Genomic DNA, 15,950 nt, shown 5'->3' with positions numbered 1-15,950 from the left:
AAAAATACAAAAAGAAAAAATTCAAATATATTTGCATTGTAACTGATAACTTAGCATTACCTTGTTGGAATCCTCCTACCTTCAATTTTTATTGTACTATAATATAAACACTACTTTTAAGTCTTCCAATATATTTTGAAAATCTTAATTTGCTTTTAAATTGATTCTGGACAGGAAAAAAAAAAAAAGGAAGATATTCTTATCATTTAGAATCATTTCATTTGAGTCTTTGAATTATTTGTTGTGTATGTGTGAAATATTATTTCTGTTGAATTTTCATTTAGCCTTAATTAGTTGTTTGTCAATTTTAAGGTCAGCTTAAAAATGCTTGAAAGAAACATTCCATTCCTGGTTTTAATTTTCCATCACTTTATACTTGTATAGTTGTTTGGAACATAAGATGCATTCTCTCCTCTTTGTTTAGATTCTGAATTAAAATTTTGTACCTTTATTTACTTATGCATAAATCAGAAGTTGTGTTTATGCAAGAAATCAGTTGTTTTATACTTGTTGTAAACATACTGCACTCTTCTGAAATTACCATTTTAATATGTATTTCCTCAATACACTAAAAGATTTTATTTTGCTAAATAAGTGAAATATTTAGGGTCATGTAAAAAGTATTTCTATGGCAACTTTAGTGAAGGAAAGTTACTTTTTCTTTTCTGTCAAACTCATATCTGTTTATACATCTGTAAGCATGACTAGAGTAACTGAAGTTTCATCTGGTTATCATAACTTTCAAAATGGAAACTTTCATAATTCAAATTTAACCCAGAAATATGGTTCTTCCATTGTATTTTAGAAAGCACCAGCTAAGTGATCACGTGTATATGTATTATGTATACATACTAACTTGTGTGTATCTATGTATATTTTTCTGTGCAGAATTGAAGTCAGTTACTAGAAAAGTGACAAGGATTCTTTGTTTGAGTCGTGATACATCCTGCAATTTGTGAATATGAGTATGAGTTAATAAATGCATATATGTGTGTGTATATCTGGATAATGTGTGTGTGTGTATGTGTATTTACTATATGTACATATAAGATCGTGTATATATGTTTATTCCAAGAAATTTAAATGAAGAATCTTTAGAATGTTTTGCAAATCTTCACTGTATCCACTAATTAATTGGATTTGAAGGGTGTGAGTGAGTTTGCTTTGTTCTAGCACTTTTGGGCTTCTATTTTCTAATGCAAATCTGTTGTTTAATTATCCAATGCATCTATGATAATAAGTACAGGAAGACATTTAGATCCAGGATACAAAAGTTGTAAGTTCTGCATCAGTTCCCCATCGATGATCTTTTCTACAACTTTAGATGAGACATTGATCTCTATGGGCAACTAACTTATAATAAATTATGATAGTTGTTCCCTGTCCCCTGAAACAGTGTGAGGTCTGTTGTTTTTGCATTAAGTTTGTTGTTTTTATTGGATTGCTCCACAGTATTCCTTATTTTTAAAGGTGTGGATTCATGGGTCTGCTGTGCTTTTTGTATGAGCATCAAGACAATCCTTCATCTAATAGCATTGTAAATATTTTTGGCTACAATGTCATGTCTCATGAAAAGGTAGTGTGACATTTTGAGGCAGTTGTTGTTGATGTACGTTGTATCTTTCCTGTTGCAAGAGGCACAATCGATGTGTCCTCTCATATGTATGTATATTTGCCCATCCATTCACATACATACATTTTTTCTGTCTAAAAAAAGGAAATATATTTAGCCTAAAATAATAAATGCATTTTTATAGTATTTTCTTCACTTTTACTTGATACTTTTTAACTTTTAAGTAATAAATTTTGTAAACTATTACCAAGATTTGATGTTGCAGTATGATTAAAGAATTGGCTACTAGTCTTTTATCTTATCTGTCTATAAGGCCTGTTGTCCTTAATTTTCATTTAGATAGTATTTCAATTTCTTTTTATATGTGAGAATGTTTTATATAGTAAGAATGTGTCAAATTTTGAAGTGTCTTCTTTACTGTTTTCTTTTGTCAGCATTATCTGTTCACTAAATATGTGTAGTCTTTATATCATTTTGCATGCATATATTCACATTTGAAATTTTTCAGCAAAACTAATTTTATTTATTTGTTCAAAACTCTGGAATATCATCATGTTCTATTTATTTATTTATTTATTTATTGGCACAAAAATGTCTTCACATCATTATCTCAGCGTCAAAATCATGCACTTTGTTTAAACAGCCTTTAATTAGCATAATTTCAGCATTCATATGGCACCAGTCTCATCATTTTCCTAAAATTCATTGTGATGTATTTTAGCTTTATTTTTTTTGTTTGTTTTGCTTTTCTATTCACTTTGATCTCGATGATTTTATGTATTTCATATATTGTAGTTTTAGAACATTATTTTATTATAACTTTTTGTTTAAGTACAATGTCAATTTACATTATTTACACTATTTACATTTGACGGATATTTGTCCTCATCTTGTTTGTTGACAAATATCCGTCAAATGTAAATAATGAAAATAATTCTTCATCTCTTAAATATAGAACTGTACAATGTCAATATCTCACGTTTTAACTTATATAAGAATGAGTGAGAAATTGAGAAATATATTGTCATTTAATGAATTTTTATGTATATTTCATACTGATACATGTTTTTCATTCATATGATCCCCTTTGATTGAATAAATATTAAAGGTACTTGTTATATCTTAGCAAACACTGGTCAACAAAAATAAACTAGTTTTTCTTCAGAGATGCATCCAATTGCATCCTTGGCAGGAATTCTAAATCTTTCTTTAGCATTTTTGGACTGTAACAGTTTTTTTAATCTCATTTTTTAAAAATATTTACGGTATTTTAAATAACATTTTCTGCAGAATTTGTATATCACTTGAACTGAAACAGCCTACAGTTGATTAATTCAAACATAATTAATTTTAACCTTTATATGGTAGATTCAATTAAATACACTACACATGTTTGTGGAGAATATACATTAGAAAAGTTGTTTTTTTTTAAATATTGTGAATATGATCTTTTCTCATATAAACTTACTTGAGTTGTCATGATAGAGTATCCCCAAACTGTCAGCTATCATGCCTCCATTCCAAAATCCCTGCTTTCAAGTTTCCATTACATAACTATATTGATGGAATTATTCTTCGTACTCTTTGCAAATGGCATCAAGATTTTCTAGAAAGAAATCTAATGAGAATATAAGAAGTGTTAGGTGGTTGGTGTTAGGAAGGGCATTCAGTTGTAAAAACCCTGCTGAAGCAGACAGTGAAGCCTGGTGCGGTCTTCTGCCTAACCAGCTCCTGTCAAACTATCCAGTCCATGCCAGCATGGAAAACGGATGTTAATTGATGATGATGATTACGCCCATTTCTTTATAGGTGTCAAGGAGTTTCTCAATCACACTTCTATATACAGGGAATTTATTTCTCAGTAAGTTTTCACATAACCACTCAAAAGCTTTCCAAGCTGGTAATTCCAGTGTATTGAGTATTTGTTCAAATTCAGTACTTTTTTAAAACCTCATTGATCTGCAGCCCCACAAAAGTCCACACTTTTAACTTTGCTGCACTCACATCTGGAAATTTTCCTTGGAATGGTATTCAAATCCTTTTGAATTAATTTTACCCACTGTTTCTACAAAATCTTTCATTAAATTAAATATAATATGGATACATGGTAAAAATATCTTCTTGGGGTCAACTAAGAGGACAGATTTGAAACTGTTTATTCATGGGACACATGGTGACCTTACTGGCCAGTTGCATTTAACAGTGATCCTTTGTTACATGACTCCATTGTCTGTGGCAAAGCATTGATTGTTTCTTGATTTTTTTTTCTTTAATCATTCAAATAGTCCACTTGATCAAACAGTGCAGATTTTAAGTGGTACCCACTGCTTTTCTTGGTCTCCTATACAGCAACCAAACTATATCTAGTATATACATAGATCTTTTGTGATAGTTTAGCTGGGTTTTATTTTTAAGAATTTCTTTAACAGTAGAAAAGTTCTGGATGATTTTTACATCTATGAGGAATGTTGATTAAATGGTAATGATCTGATTGACTATTCTAAAAAATACAAAATATTTCAAAATCTAACTGTAAAAAAATACAATTGGTCTGATCTCAAAAACTATATGTTCTGAAAAACTGAAGATAGCTTCAGAAGTACTTTCTGGTTCACTCAAATATACTCCCCAATGGAAATTCTTTGTTGACCGGTGTTTACTGTTGCAAATGCTTATAATCATCAAAGCCAATCATAATATACTCCTCTAACACTTATAATACTCTCTTTCATTCTACTCTTTTTTTCAATCTATACACACACTTACAGATTATCATTACAAGTGTTTTCAAGTGAACATGTTTCTAAAATTATTGACTACTTCATGACTGGTATTGGAAATATTCTAAACAAAGAAGCCTTAAATCTAAGATATATATTTGTGAGGAACTTTCATACTCAAGTCAAAAATTTTCTTTTTCATTGACTTTTTGTGAAATTTTACCAAGAATATGGTAAAATTGGTTCATCCTTTGTAATCCATAAATTATCTCTAAGAGTTAATTCTATTACTATTTAGTAATTATTTGGTAATTGATAGCTATATATATGTTCTTAAATTAAGTGTCCATTATTTATTAATGGGCCTCTTTTATTTTTCCAAAAGAGTTTTACCAAGGCTCTGTTCGCTGTTTAACTCTCAATGTGACTTTTAGGATTCACATATTTTTAGAATATGTGGTGCCTTTCTTAATTTCCTAATGTGTTGTTAGTTTTCTTCTTTTATTTCCCTTTATCATTTCACTCTTTAATACAACCCTTTTCATTACATGTTCTGCTCAATACTGAGAGAAAAGAGCTTTTTGTTTCTTTTCTGTAATTGAACAGCATGACCTTTTCCCCTCCCTTCAATAATTCTGTAGTAGTATCATCACCATGGCATGTATCTGGCAACCTAACCACATAGCCTAGTTTTGATTTCCATTTTGGAGACTTTCTTTTACTTACCATTGATATTGTTCTTGGAAAAGGCATGAGCATGACAATTTTCTGTTTTCCATCTCCCACTAAATCTTAAATTTCATGCCTAATAATTATTAGGAAAGTTGCATATTATTTTATTAGTAGTATTTAGAAATCATTAGTTATAATTCTTAACTTAATGTCTTGTTGCATTTATTTCTTTCTCTGTATGTAATGAATTTAATTCTCCTCAAGGTCAGCTTCACTTTTCATCCTTTTGAGTTGATAAAAATCTACTATACTGCTTTCCCTAAAACACTAGTCTTGCTGGAGATTTATAAACTACCACTAAAGTTTACTGAAAGCACTAGCTAATAGATTTTGTTGTGTGATATATTAAATACTTTAAGGTATCTAATTGCATTCAATTATGTTTTGTGAAAGTGCAAGGCCTATTGGTTAGGGGTGAAGGTGCATAGGGTGTGTACTCAATCAAGTCCATGGTTTTGATTTTCTGACCAGGTGATGCATTTCATTTCACATTGCTCCAGTCCACTCAGTTGTAAATGAGTTCTAACAATAGCTGGGAAGTTAACCCAGTGGTGGACCAGCATCCCATTCAGGAAGTGGGTGGTGTTGTAATCTCGTGCATTTATAAGCCATGAGAAACTGGTTAAGCTCTGACTTTGAGTCATAGGGCTCATGACAGATCTCCCTCTCTCTCTCTGCCCCTCCCCCCATAAATTCTCAGTTCAAATTTCATTTGATATAACATGTACTTGTCAAGTAGTACATTTGACTTAATCTACTATAACCTTAAAATCCATGGTCTTGTGCCCATGTAAAAAATCAAAATTATACATAAAGAATAAAGAAATAATTGTTATCCTAAAGTTGTACTAGCACAAAAAGTTGAAGGCTATTATTTATAGGTTTTGTAATATGTACAAGGCTTTTACTTTTAATCTATTTTAAATATGGCTGAAATAAAATTCATTGTAAATTAAAACTTTGTTATATTTAGTGTTTGTTATACATAGGCACATTAACCACAGTCATAGTGGCTAACAGTAAGATGGTTAACCTAATGTAAAAAAAAAAACAGCTGCTCTGACTAAATGCAAAGAAAATATTGTTGAATCTATTGACAAAGCAGAAAAGACAGAGCCCAATGGCTGTGATATTTAGATGGAAAATTATTGACTTCATAGTAATAGATTCAAACTTTACTGTCCAGTTTCCATTCCTTGTTGCTAATATTGTATAAAGCCCCTAACAATGCTTGGTTCCATTTACCTGGCTGTCAAAATAAGTATTATTTCAACTTTATTCAGTAGCAGAAAGTACATTTAAATATAAAATTAAATGTTCTCATAACACTCATCTTATTGATGTCAACAATATAATTAACATTAAAGAATAGGTTTTCAGTTTCACTTGGACCATGTCCTTGGTTAAATAAAGGTATGCAGTGAACTGATGAATGGCTTGCTGGAAACCAATAACACTTTTGTTCACAAAATACAGTATGTAATAGTAATAAAAATAGAAAATGTGAAACACCATCAACTCACTTAACCAATGTACACACACACTTGAGATTTGATATTTCCTCAAAAGTCATCCCTTATTAACTCAGCTGTTTTACTTCTCTAAACATATGCATAGGATGGTGAATTCTTTTGACAATGAGCATTCAGTGTTGTTTAATCAACTGCATTCTTATTTGTGAAATAAACTTGCAACTGATAGAGTATTCCATAAGCATATGTATCGTTACTATAATTCTCATGTCAAATCAGTATGTCGGTCTATGACAAGGCTGGATCTCTGAATTACATGTGCTGTCAGAGAAAGAGTGAGATTGACAAAGAGAAATAAGAATCAGCTCAATATTGAATTATTACTTTTATTTATCAATATTGAAAGGATGAAAGGTAAAACTGATCTCAATAGGATTTTAACACAGAGAGCCAGAATGAATTGAACAAGGCAACCCAACTAATGACATTCTTATGACTTTGATAATTTGCCACCTCAAACTGAGGATACAAATAGACAAATAAAGAGAAAGCAAAACAGAATTTTATAAGTTTCCCCTTATTAATATAGTTTGTAGTGAATGTCCTATTTAGGCAACAGATTTTCAATGAATCTGTCTGTGACCAACTTTCCAGTTCTAATCAATATTGCTTTGCAAACACATTACTTTGCTTTCCAATTCTGAATCCTTACAAATTTGACTCCTAAAACCTAAGTAATTATTACTGACATTGTTTGCTAATATTTTTACTGTTGATCTCATTAAGTCTCACACGCTTAAAAATTTGTTTTAAGCTTATTTCATGAATTCATAGTTTATCAGTTGACAATAGAGTCTTCATTAATTAATGATAAAAATGTTAGGTTCCTCATACTAAGTCTGTAAGTTTTTATGTCTTTTAATTAGGAAAGAAAATATACCCTGCTTCTTTATCTCAGTCATACATTCAAGAAACCATGGAAGCTAAATGAATGCTATGACAAAATTTTGTCAATTTGCTTCTTGCAAATCCTGTCTTTTGTATCATATAATATTGCAGTTAAATGGTTTATTTTAATTTTTCATGTTATTAAACATTTCTTCTTTTTTAAATTTGTTTATTACTTCAATATAAGCTAGACTTAGTTGGGTTCTGAGCTTTTTAGTTCTATCAATTATCCCTTCAGTTGTAGTAACAGATTATTTTTTGTTTTTATACCAACTATTAAATTGCAACTGCTATTATTTGCATCAGAACTCAGTTAAATATATTTTAGAGACACTCATATGAAGCTGCTTTGCAAAATTGTCGGACTATCAAAATGTAATTTTTATGCCTACAACTGATAATTCATTATTCACTCAGAATACCTTCATAGACTATTAGAATAGTAATAAAATATACTATTCTAATAATTTATGTAACTCCTCCCACAAAAATAAATTATTTTCAAGGAATTTGTTACTTTTCAAATTATTTTGTAATTCTGAATGCCTAGTAAGGTATGTATTAAATATTTGGGTTAGCAATTAAACAGACTATTAGCTAACCTATTGTTTTTCTTGAAACTGGGCTATCTTTTAGTTGATAGTTCAAATTGATTACCTGACCATGGGCATTCTGGTCTAGATGAGAAACATCAACTTTTGTCTATTATTACTGGTTATTCTCTAGCCTATTATTCTCCTTCATTCTCCTGGCCAGGGTGGTGATAAAGAGCTATCTTCAGTGCCAGCTGAGAGTTATGAGGTAGGTATGCAGGCCTCTATGCCAACTACTACATCTATTTTTCAACTTTTGCTTTTACTGCTTTCTCTTTTATATTGTTGCAAATATAAATATATATATATATATATATATTGCTCTCTCCATATATACATATATATATATATCAGGCTGCTGAATGGAGAAACAACTGAAAGCATTCAATTTACTATCACAGATAAAATGTCTTGTATTTTTTTTTTATATTTGTTGCTTTGTTTCTATTTCTCCCCCAAATTATTTTTATTTTTTGCTTGTTTTTTTTTCTTTTATATGCTTGTAGTTTACTACAGAACAAGTCTCTTCACACCATAAAATTTAATATGACATTTTCAATTGTAAAATATCATATTAATCAAATTCTTGTTAAAAGTTGAGTTTAATTGATATAGAATTTTTATGAATATAAATTGCATAGATTTATTTTCATGTCTAAATTGAAAATATTTTAAAATCCTCTAATCTTATCTGTTACACTTAGCAGCCGTCTTGATATCTTCGAGCTTCTTTGATATTAGATTTCTCTATTGTTTTTACTTCAATATATGTGTTGTTTTATTGGTTTTTCATTTTTTTAAAAACTTTTCACAAGAGAAAGGGATTATGGTTATTTTTAGAATGATCAGATGATAGCAAGAATTAGTTTCTTAGTATTTTAAGTACATTAATAACAGAAACTAGTTTGTTTATATTTTTATAAATCACTACTTAACCCTTTTGTTACCATATTTCTGTTGAGATGTTCTGTGTTTCTTTCAATTAATTTTAAATATAAGAATTTAGTAAAATAACTTAGTTATCATTAAGCTAGTGTTAAGAACATAAATTGTGGGCAAGTTTTGGTGGAAGATTTTAATTCAGAACTTTTGAAAACAAGACAGTCAGAGGCAGTTTTAGGCAAGTTGGTATCAAAAGAGTTAAATCTAAAAGATTTTGCTACAAAGTTCACTGATTTTAATGTTTATGAATACTGGGCAGCGTATTGTTTTGTTATATTACTGATAATTACTGTTGTTTCTTTTTTGCCCTCCTTTCAGAACAGGGTGCTTGGCAATGACTTTCTTCAGTTGTGGGTGACATGGATTTCTTTTGCTTTCATGTCTAATGGCTTTTAACCATCAAAGATTAATTTCTCATTATAAAGTGTGAAGTTTGTTCAAGAGAATATATAGTTGAGATTTTTCAGTCAAGTTGACCTGAATATTTTTATGGATTAGGTATTTCAAACAAGATAATATTTAACAATTTTAAATCCTAATAAAAGAAAGAAGATAGTAGTTTTGCTTTTGGACATTATTCTGTCTACACTAAATTCTTTCAAACAAATCATTCTAAAGAGAGTGCACTCTATTGTTATTTTCCTTAAGCTGTAAGTTTTTAAGATGGACTGTTGCATATGCAAAAGATTTCCTTTTATTACTGTATCTTTCTTGTCTACAACCTCAAATATCTATGCTCCAATGAAAATTCCTTCAAACTAGTTACTATGAGCTTTGAGGTTATGTTTTCATAGAAAACTGAACTCTTATATGAACACATCAGCCACTTTTGTTTTCGACTTTTATTTTTCATAAATATTTCACAGTCTTTGTGTGTGTGATACTACTTAAATCTAAAAGTTTTTACTACAAAGTTCATTGATTGACAATGCTGCCACAAACATAGTTTTGACAAAGTACTGGTCAGTTCTAATATTTACGAAAGAGAGTTTGATTGTGTGAAAGCTAATACAAATTATATACAATAGTTTCTAAAATTGACCACTGATCTAATTGATCTCAAAATAATTTCAAGTTCCATTTTCTCTGATGTTTTTCTTCCTAACATTTATGGCTATTCATAGTAACGCATCATCATTTCCTCAAGGATTTTCTGTCTCATTTTATGCTCTAATTTTATAGAATAGTGCTTTATGGAGATTTTACACGAACTACCAATAGCTTTTAATTAGTTTTGAGATTTTTTTCTTTTACTGTATTTTATATGATTGGAAAGAAAACTAATTAGGTTTTTACAAATGTTAATTAGTTTTTCTCATTTTTTGTTTAAAGAAAAATGTTCCTAATTGTTTATTTTGGTTTCAGGATTTTTAAATTTCTCAACAAATTAGGTTGTGAGGTTATTTTCCTTAGAACCACATTTGATTGGCTAGTTTTGCGTAACACTGATTGCAAAACAGTACACACACACACAAAACTATATCAAATAATATATTAGTGTGAATATAACAGAACATATTAAGTTTATGACATGAGCAAGAGTTTGATTCACGGAAGAGACTGCCTTGCATTAAACAAATTTGGTTTAGCTTTAGAAGTTTGTTGGGCCTTTACATTACTATGGTCTATTTTTATAAATATTTCACATCTGAGAAAACATTTCCTGCAAAATAATTGTGTGTAAATTTTGGGAATCTGGTTCCATCAAATAAGACATTTTACCGATGATTATGAGGGTTTAATTGGTAAAATTGAAACCTAGATTCATATGACTTTCTCTTCCTTTTTTTTTTTTTTTTTTGAAATTTTAAGGCAAGTAGTGGTGTCTAATACAAATTAACTGTAATAACCATCAACATGTCAAAGAGAATATCAGTTGTATCAGTTTTACAACTTGTTTTATAATTGAACATTGAAGATTCCTATTAAATTTTAAAATTAGCTGAAAACTGTGGGGTAAAAATCTTGGAATTTGTAGATAAGATCTACTGTTTAGGAGAATGATTAAGATTCAGAGATAGAAGAATAATTTGAGTAATGTAACCTCTGTTGGAAGCATTTGTTTCTCTCTGAGAATAAAAAGTAAAATATGAGATGTCCGTGTGCATTGGTATGTGTATGTATGTGTGTGTGTGTGTGTGTATACATACAGTAGCAGCCATAAAATAGGGGTCAGTAAGAACAAATGTTGAAAGCCTAACCTTCCAAGTTCTTTTACAGGGCTTAGGAAAACTGAAAGACTGCTGCAATAAGTGTGTGAAACTGAGAGGTGAATGTGTTGAATAAAATAATTAACTGATCCTCCTGTATTTTCTTTTACCCAAAGCCAGGAATTTTTCAGCACCTTGTATATAATTGTGCATAAAATCCTTAGCAACTAGAGATGAAAATGTTATGTATAACTCTATTCAGTGTAAAGTTGTGAGTAAGAAATAAGTTGAGAAACTAACACAACTTTTTAGATAGAAATCAATTATTTTTCACTTAGATGCAATTAATTATTTTTCATTTAGTTGCCCATCCCACTTCAAAATTGAACTTTGAAGTAGAAGTGATACTGCTGTCAGCCAGAAATTATGAGACAGTTATAGGTACTGCCCAGTAATTCGGTGCAATGTTTATGTTAAGGTGTGAAGTATGATTATATGATCTCTAGTTCAGCACCTTAACATCATAGATGTTTAATTTATAGATTTAATTAATTGACTTTCACACAGCAATAATTACTAATTGTCATATAACCAAGCCAGTCTGTTCCAGCATGGATTTTAAAATGTCTCTGTTCCTCATGCAAATAGTATTTAGAGTAGATTGTTGGACTTCAGAGTGTAAGATCAATATTGCAAGTTTCTTTTATCTCTTCCACTACGTCATCAACCATCCATCTTTTAAGCTTTTATGGGTAGAATAGTTTAACAGGATTCACTGGGTTAGAGGATCACATCTTGCTCCAATGTCTCAGTATTAGCATAATACTAACCATTTTACAGTGTGTACTGACTCCGTTTTTCATGGCACCAGCACTATAGAGGTGGAATTGCTGTTAGCAAGACAAATGAACATTCTCAAGCCTTGCCTTGTCGCAACTTGAATCAATTACCAATCCTTTACAATGTGTAATGGGTGATTTTTGTGGCACCATCACTGTTGAGGGTCACCTTGCAGTTTGCAATGTGAAAGATCCTCTGTACTGGATTGAACAGATTTATTATGAGAGGATGGTGATGGAGAGAATAACGGAGAACAGTGTTGGAGTGAGTATAATAGAAACAGATGGAAGGGGAAGAGTAATGTCAGGTATTATTAGTATGAAGGAGAGGTGGGTGGACAAGATAATGGAGCAGGTTGAGTAGGTGATACCAGTGATGGGGTGGTTCAGTCCGTCTGTTATGCCAGCATAGGTTACGCTGTTCATCAGGGTCTTAGACAGATTGTATTGGAATTACACAGGTTTATTGTTGAGAGGGTGGGGGGTAGCAACTAACAAAGACTGTTAGGGAAGGGTGTAATGGGAAGGAAAGTGAAAATGTGTGTGAGAGAGATAGGGGGTAGGATATGGGGGAGTAATGCAGTGCACCCTGAGTTATACATGGTGGGTAAAGTGATGTGATAAGATGGCCCAGTAGTAATAGGAAGGAGAAAAAGCAGTGTCAGGAGATTAGTGAAAGAGAGTTAGAATGATAAGGGTATCAGGAAAGGAGGAAGAGATGCAGTGCTATGTTATATGGATGGGTAGAGTGGTGTGTGTAGGAGAGATAAGATGATGATGATAAGGGGTCAGAGCATGTCAAAAGTGTGTGATGACAGAATCAGAGAGGGTGAGGAAAGTTGTCAGAGCACAACCCCTTCCCTCTTAAGCATTGTGATTTGACAGGAAAGAGGAAGGAGAGGTAGTTGGATACAAGTGGTAGAGATATGAGAAAGGAGAGGTGGGACACAGTTAGTGGACATATTAATACATAAAATAAATATCAGTAATGTACTGAGTCGAGTACCTATTTCTTCTCACTCTAGTGCCTAAGAAATTATTATTCCTATTTTTAATGTCCTACAAACATTCCTTTAGAATTTATGGTTTTTATTTTACACACACACATACACATTTTTAGTGTAGGTGTACTTTTTACCAACTATCTGGAATTTAGTTTTGATTCTCAATAGTATCTTTCAGTTATATTGCTAATGTTGGGGTTCCAATGAATGCACCACTCTTATTTTCCCTTGTTTTTAAATCATAGTCACCTTGTCTAAATGAAGATGAAGAAACCACTCCACTGTTCTCTTTCTGAAACACTGCAGCACTCATTTCTAACTATATTTGGATATATAACAAATAGTCGACTTACCTGGATGGGAATCTCCGTCTTGATTACTGCAAAAACAAGTTGCTCTTGACTAAGAATTCCTTACTATTTGATTCCTATTGTTTGTCGTCTTCATTAAAACAAATTTCTGTTTTTCCTTGTAGGAAAGCCAACATATTTGATTTTAGGCAAATACCTGAAAGTTCTTTAAAGCACCAATTTCAGACAATTTCAGAGACCCACTAATATCAGTGAGATGGTTTCTCTTTTTCTGTCTCAAATTATGTACATTAAAATCTTAGATCTTAGTTTATAACCTAAAGTTTTTATTCATTATTGGTCTGAGTTTCTTTTGTTATTTCCCTTTGAAATAAAGAAATATATTATTTTTCTTTACTATTCCATTTTCATCAGCAGTTTAATTAAATTGGGATACTGTTTCATATTTTCTTGACTCTTTAAAATCTTGTTTTTAGTTTTGTTTTACCAAAATATTAAAAAATTAGTCATCATAAATGTATTCTTGGAGGAGTTCGTCACATGAAATGATATGCTGTGTGCAACTATTACTTCTATAAAAATTTTAGACTTTCAGAACTTTTCAAACCTTGTAATTATCTTCTATTTCTATCACTTGGATCTTTTGATTATTGTCGCTTCCTAAAATACTTCTCAAATCAAATCAATAGAACACTCCTCTAATTCAGAAGCAAAAAATTCATTTTAGTTCATTGTTTAATTTACAATTTTCTTTTTGGTACTGATATTCACAGAACAAGTCTTACTGTTCATGATTAAATCATTCAAAGGATGTATTTTATATTAGTACAGCTCTTTCTATTTACCAACTTTTAAAAGAATAATTACTGCATCATTAACCTTTCAAATTTTTCAGTCGTCCATCCATTCTAGTTTTATATTTTAGAGAGTCACATAATGTATTTGCATACACACATAAGGCACGCATATGTTCCCCTTAATTTTAGTGATTACACCATATAGAACGAGTTATTCATTGAAAAACCTCTTTCTTAGCATGAAGTTTTTTGGTCTTCTTCAAATAGTAACAAACCTACTTATCAAGTTAGTGTTTCCATGTTATAATTTTATTGTAGCTTTCAGTGGGATAAAGTCCCAAACTCTCTTTATATACATGTTTAATTAGCGTGAGAATTACTCAAAATTATTCTGAAAATATTTTTGTGAAAAAAAAAAAAATAATAATAATGTTATGGCATAAAAATCTATTTAAATTTTAGCAAGAAAGGAAATTTGTTCTAATATTTGTCTTTGTGCATGTTGTTGTCTTATGAAATCTCACAAATAATGCACTTTATTACTATAATTGGTGATACTATATTGTCAAGGCATCATACAGTTGAACTTGTTTTGGCTTCTTGTCAACAAATATATCACTCGTATGCTGTAGATCTCTTCATTTCATTTAGTCTACACCTTGTGTTGTGTCTTTGACTTGATTCCTTTTGTTTTTTTGTTTTCTACAGACTTTGGGCACTCTTCATTTTGGTAAACGATATCAGGTACCACATCACTGTTAAAAATGCAGTTTGTAGCATATTGTAACTCTGGTGACCTTGCACTGTAGTCTATGTTGTCAGTATTTTAACTGTTGATGCATGACCTTGCACGTTACTTTTCACACTGTTGCTGATTGAACACATTAAAATGCTGTCTTTTAACTGTTTTATCTTGAATTCCCAAGCTTCTAAAACTTGACCTCTTTCAGAACATTTTTCTCTTGATGTTGTGTACTTGCTTTAATCCATTTCTGTTTCTTTATATTGAGTAGAATGTTTATGGAAATATAAAGAGTATATTTTTGTTATATAGGAGCATACACATGCATACATATTATATATATATATATATATATATATATATATATGGGTGGATGGTATGCACATTTTTGTGTACTGTAGAATTATTTGAAACTTTTCTTTGTAAATTTCAGTTTAATATTTACCATATCACTTCCAGTATTTTAACAGAGGAAAATTGATATTACTTTCCAGTAAGTGTTTGATATGATGGTCTTGTAAGGCCGCCTTGCTTATGTGCTACAAGAAACAGTTAGGGACAAATAGCTATCCCAATAATTGTTGACTAGCTTTGGCTAAGAAGACAGAAAAGCTTCTGTTGAACCTCTCTCCACATTCTTGTCATAATTGTGAACTAATTTCAAGAAATGATTTCTATCAATTCATTCCTTTTAGGACTTTCAATTTTTGTTGGGAGAAAGATTTAAAGTTGATATTTTTATTTTACTAGAACAACAAATATTTAGTAATTTATTTTGAACCACCCCTTCAGTTGATTTCTTCATGGTAATTTTTTTTTATTCATTGAAATACCTCTTGCAATATATACTAGTAGTGGGGTGTTTTTTTTTGTTTTTTTTTTTTTGTTTTTTCATCATTTTTGTTATTGTATTTAGGTTAGTTGCAATAAATCCTATCAGAATAGATTCAAATCTTAAAATAATCAAATAAGTTTTTAAAAAAATAGTTTCCTTTCCATTAAAATCTGAAATCTTACAATTTATATAACCCCCTCATAATTTTTTAAAACATGGTTTAAAAACATCATTTTAGTTAATCATTAGTTTATCTTCTGTCTAATTGTACTGCTGCTTTCTACTACTATAA

General features: G+C 30.5%; 1 protein-coding gene across 1 annotated transcript in view; it reads left to right on the top strand.

The window, feature by feature from the left end:
- LOC106880734 (uncharacterized) overlaps positions 1-15,950 on the top strand; it is a 212,624-nt gene that overhangs the window by 120,628 nt on the left and 76,046 nt on the right. The window contains exons 10-11 of the mRNA XM_052968657.1: positions 8,202-8,246; positions 14,790-14,825. Of these exons, the coding sequence (XP_052824617.1) occupies positions 8,202-8,246; positions 14,790-14,825 (81 nt within the window). The remainder of the gene's footprint in view (positions 1-8,201; positions 8,247-14,789; positions 14,826-15,950) is intronic.

The sequence above is a fragment of the Octopus bimaculoides genome, chromosome 6, assembly GCF_001194135.2.
Source record: "Octopus bimaculoides isolate UCB-OBI-ISO-001 chromosome 6, ASM119413v2, whole genome shotgun sequence".
NCBI lineage: Eukaryota > Metazoa > Mollusca > Cephalopoda > Octopoda > Octopodidae > Octopus > Octopus bimaculoides.
This window is presented reverse-complemented; position numbering and strand designations above follow the sequence as displayed.